This window comes from Monosiga brevicollis, genomic scaffold (assembly GCF_000002865.3).
Source record: "Monosiga brevicollis MX1 MONBRscaffold_93 genomic scaffold, whole genome shotgun sequence".
NCBI lineage: Eukaryota > Choanoflagellata > Craspedida > Salpingoecidae > Monosiga > Monosiga brevicollis.
In genome coordinates, this window is record NW_001865125.1 from 5728 (window position 1) to 10152 (window position 4425).

At 52.7% G+C, this 4425-nt stretch overlaps 1 protein-coding gene across 1 annotated transcript in view; it reads right to left on the reverse strand.

Moving 5' to 3' along the window:
* MONBRDRAFT_39386 (uncharacterized protein) overlaps positions 1–3607 on the reverse strand; it is a gene marked incomplete at both ends in the record, with an annotated part of 9249 nt that extends 5642 nt beyond the window's left edge. The window contains 9 exons of the mRNA XM_001751038.1: positions 27–87; positions 166–246; positions 324–419; positions 552–663; positions 830–975; positions 2109–2294; positions 2438–2548; positions 2655–2783; positions 3107–3607. Of these exons, the coding sequence (XP_001751090.1) occupies positions 27–87; positions 166–246; positions 324–419; positions 552–663; positions 830–975; positions 2109–2294; positions 2438–2548; positions 2655–2783; positions 3107–3607 (1423 nt within the window). The remainder of the gene's footprint in view (positions 1–26; positions 88–165; positions 247–323; positions 420–551; positions 664–829; positions 976–2108; positions 2295–2437; positions 2549–2654; positions 2784–3106) is intronic.
* Between the last annotated feature and the right edge of the window lie 818 nt (positions 3608–4425).

Sequence of the window (4425 nt, forward strand, 5' to 3'; positions counted from 1 at the left end):
CGGAAAGGAAGGATCCGCCGAAATACGGGCACGGCTGTTGACCTTGAGCTTCATGTCGCTAATCTCCTTATCAATGTCCGTCATGAACTGTAAACAAGGGCATTGAGATGAGATCCAGCATGCTGGGGGCGACCTTGCCGTGTCGTTGCGCAAAATGCGGCTCACCTGGATGACAAAGTCGACGAGCTTGTGCTTGTACATTTGCTCGGTATGAAAGTTGGTGATGAGAAAGCTAATGTCATAACCCTGGCATAAAGCAAAACACGGATGGGTGAGACTGTCGCCAAGTGTCGCGGCTGTGACGCGCAGGGGGTCGGGCCAACCTCAATCGGCTTGCGGCGCAGCACGAAAAAGTTTTCGGCACGCATCATCATGAAGCGCATAAACTTCTTGCAGAGAATCTTCTCAATCTCATCAGCCTGTCCAAACGTCCATCAAGGTGCCGGTTGCGATTCATTTCATGAGCTTTGAGCTTGGCAGAGCTTGGCAGAGCCGCAATGGCGCACACTGAAGTGGACTGGACAGGCACACATATAACCGCGGTAACATACCTGCTTGATGGCTATGCTGATGCGGACCGAGTTGATGGAAGCCTCGATGCAAACGCGCTCCTTCTCCGAGCGGCTCACAACCACTGGGTTCATCAGCAACTCCTTGCTGCTCCTGTGGTGGTTGAACAACGAGGCGCGGACAGAGGATTAGCTACACGGTAGGCGTACGACAGTTGGCGGTGCGCCAGTTCCTGCCCACTCGTCTGCATAGGAATCAGAGACGATGGATGCAATCCATTCATCACTCGATTAGACCAAGTGAGAGCGGTGTGACGTACGCCACTTCGATTTCGGGCTTGTTGTGACGTTCAACGTGCTGAGAGGAAAAGTTCTCCATGCACATGGCTGCCGTCAGAGTATGGCGCACGGCATCCAAGTACGGTTGTAGCGAGTGGGTGGGCTTTGGGGCGGTTGGTGGGTGAGCCTGCGTATGATACACGGGGGGGAAGAAGATCAGTACAAGGCGACATTTTTATGGAACACTCGTGAGCAAACAAGAAAGGGAGAGCTGAGTACATTTGCGAGCTCACCATGACTGCGGATGATGCACCACAAGAAGCACTCTCGACTAGAACGGGGGAAGTATTACAATCTGCATGCCAAGGACGCACAAAACGACGATCAACGAATCGAGGTTAGCACAGCCAGCAGTCCAGGCACCAGGGGAGCAGCCCCCAGACAAGAACAGCAACAAAGGCAGTTATCCAGCATTCATTGAAAAAAAAAAAGAGGCTTTGAATGATCAAACACCAGCAGTCGCTCAAGGTTCCCCTCGGACCAATGCATTCGTCTCAAGGATCGATCCATGCACAGTAGCAGCCAGGGAATGGCGCTGCCAATTCACTGACCTGCACTCGCGCGCGCGTCGCGAACAGAGAGAGAGAGAGAGAGAAAAAAAAAATTCTCTTTTGTTCTGGGGATTGACGTTTGGTAGCAGAGCGCTATTGGCTGTGGTCCAACCAGGACTCACGGTTGGTAGCGGTCATAGCTTTTGGTTTAGATTAGAGGGGCCGTTTAAACGCTCGAGAACGACGCAAATTTATGAACAAAGCAGCGCCTCGGGCTGGGGTGTGGGGTCGGATCAAAGCTCGTCAGGGTGGGGGGAGGAAGCGATGCTGGGGATGAGCTGAGCTTGGAGTTGATTGTTAGTCCATTGGAGATCCATTTCAACCTTTGTCAAGGGCTATGAAGCATGAAAAACCAGTTTACACCCTGTGAGAAAAAAATAGGGCAGGGAGGAGGGATACAATGGGCATGGACAGAGGGATGCGAGGATCAAACCAAAGCGAGCTGCTGCAAATCCGCTTGATAGCCATGCTAGGGAACACATTCCAAGTGGTGAACGGGCATGAAGGGAAAAAGACAACGGAGACTAAGGGGGGCTAACAGGATGGGGTGTTTGAGAACAAACCTCCAGGTACGCGTGCAAGGGTGCTTTAAATAAAAAGAGAAAAGACTCTGCTTCAACTCGACTCAGACCATGCTATCCAGACATGCCGCCACGTGAGGACACCAAATGCCGGCATTGGGCGTTGTTTGCAGGCAGCCGATGCGTACCCAAAGAAAGTCTCGATCCTGCATGATAAAAGTCGCTGCACTGGCCGTCAGCTCGGGAGACCACACCAAAGGCGGATAGCCTTGAGCCCTCATGTTGCATGCCAAGGCCTCGAGGAGAAGGTCCAAGTACTCTTGAAGCAGAAGCACGTCGATGGGTAAAAAGGGAACCACACGCGAGATGTAGCCCTGTGTTTAAGTTTCAGAAGAAACGGGGGAAACAAAAGGTTGTCAAGAGTACATGTACGCAGTGCCTGTCCATGAAAGATGGCAGAGTTTCGGGGCCTAATATTGCCGCAAACAGCGGCAAACGCGCTGCAGGGCGGGCTGACCTTGAACAAGAGGCGGCGGTAGTAATCATCCTCAATATCATTGATGATGGTATCAAAAGTAGCTTGGGGCCAGTCTTTTCGAGCAAGGCCTTGAGCTTTGAGTTCCCGTGCCTGCCATCACCATCATGTGTCGCATGCCATCAGCCTGCCACGACCATTGGCCGGGTTGGCCCATATTGTGCCAAGAATGAATCAGACAGGCATCACATGTACGCACAGCTTCGATAAACTCCATGCTTAGAACGTGGGTTGTGAGGATGAAGATGGCGCGCCTGGCATCGACGAGGGTGTTGTTGTGCATGACGGGCTGCGCATTGTTCATAAACGTCGTCAGAGCCACAATCAGCTCGGGAGGAAAATGTTGAACCTGTTCATATCAACAGGTGGGTGGTGAGAGCAAGACTGGCGTGCTTGGACTCTGGGAAACGGCACAGCTTTCATGGGGTTGGAGGCACCTCGTCAAAAATGATGATGGAACGTGCGCAACGGAGCTGGCGGGCCACCAAATTCAGAATCTCATCCACGGCTTCAGCATAGTTGGTGCGATGGGCATAAAGGCCTCCGGAGATGGTCAGAAAGCCGTTGACATTGCTCCCCAGCAAGCGCAGGCGCGGTTGCAATAAGACGTCCCGCAGCCGCGACTCGTAGTACTGCAGCCAACACACGCACCAGAGCATGCGTGAGCGGTGGGTGTCGATTAGAACCAACGGAGAGACGAAAAGGGGGCAATGATAGGGCTCTACCGTCTTGCCGACGCCCGTCGGTCCCATAAAGAGGAAGACGAGGGGACGCTGGGGCTGCGGGGTCAAAATGTGGTCTGCGGATCCGGGGACAAGGTTGAGGGTGAGAAGAGCGGGCTTTAATGTCAGCGGCATGGTCGGGGCAGGCAGAAGAAGCGCCGTAAAACTGACTGGCCACGAGATGGGGGACGGTCTCCTCAGCAAAGTGTTGACCAAGCACAGGAAAGGGCTGGTTACAGCCATGTGCGACGTGGAGCTGTCGGTGGAGCTCGGTGGCGTTGAGCTCCTGCACCTTGGGACAGGTCCCCACGGTGCCATGCCGCCAATCCAAAAAGCCCAAGTCCCAGAGACCAGCACGCACAGGCACCACCAAAACACCAACGCCGGCAAGCACAGCCAGCACAGCCAACCTCTCCCATTCCCGCCTCATCTTGCCCGCGCGTCCAATGACCCGTACACACACACACACACACGCACACGCACACACGCACACACGTCGATGTGTCTGCTTGCGTCACGCGTTGAATGAAAATTTCAGAGCAAGTCGACTTTGTAATAAAGCTTTACAAGGACTGCAATAAGTCGAAGGGTTGAGTACTCTGGTTCTGCTTGATTCTGACTTTATAGCGCCTTTTACTTTAGACATTTCTGCATCTTCTTTGTTGTACAACATTTATCTGACAAATTGCCCTGGGTTTGCTGTAGACAACAGCTGTTGTGATCCAGGTCAAATTGGGGGGTCAAAAGTTGTATTGTTTTACAAATGTTATCCCCCAAATCGCTGATGTGTTTTCACACACATACACACACTCTCTCTCTTTCCTCTCTGTCGCTTGTTGTTATGGGGCACGGTGCTACCAGCCGTCATGCGTCTGGCTATTGGGCGAGATGTGGCAATGGGGCCAGTAAGCTGACTGGCAGGGCCGTCGATGCTGTTTTCCCTGGTTGTCGGGGCTGGCGGGGGCTGGGACGAGTCTGCTGGTGAACAAGCTCTCATACACGCACTTTAGAGCTGAACATCTCTCCTAGTTCAAGGCAAACTGGTATATGCAGTCAATGGCGCTCTGCCTCTCTCTCTTTCTTTATCTCTTTCTCTGACTTTTCTGACTCTTTTGTCTTTATGCCTTTTTCTCCTTGTTGCTCACTCTCGCTGTCTGAACTTGTTTCTCTGAATCGCTTTCTCTCTCTCTCTCTTTTGTCTGTGTGTCTCTCTGTGTGTCTCTCTGTGTGTCTCTCTGCCCTCTCTGT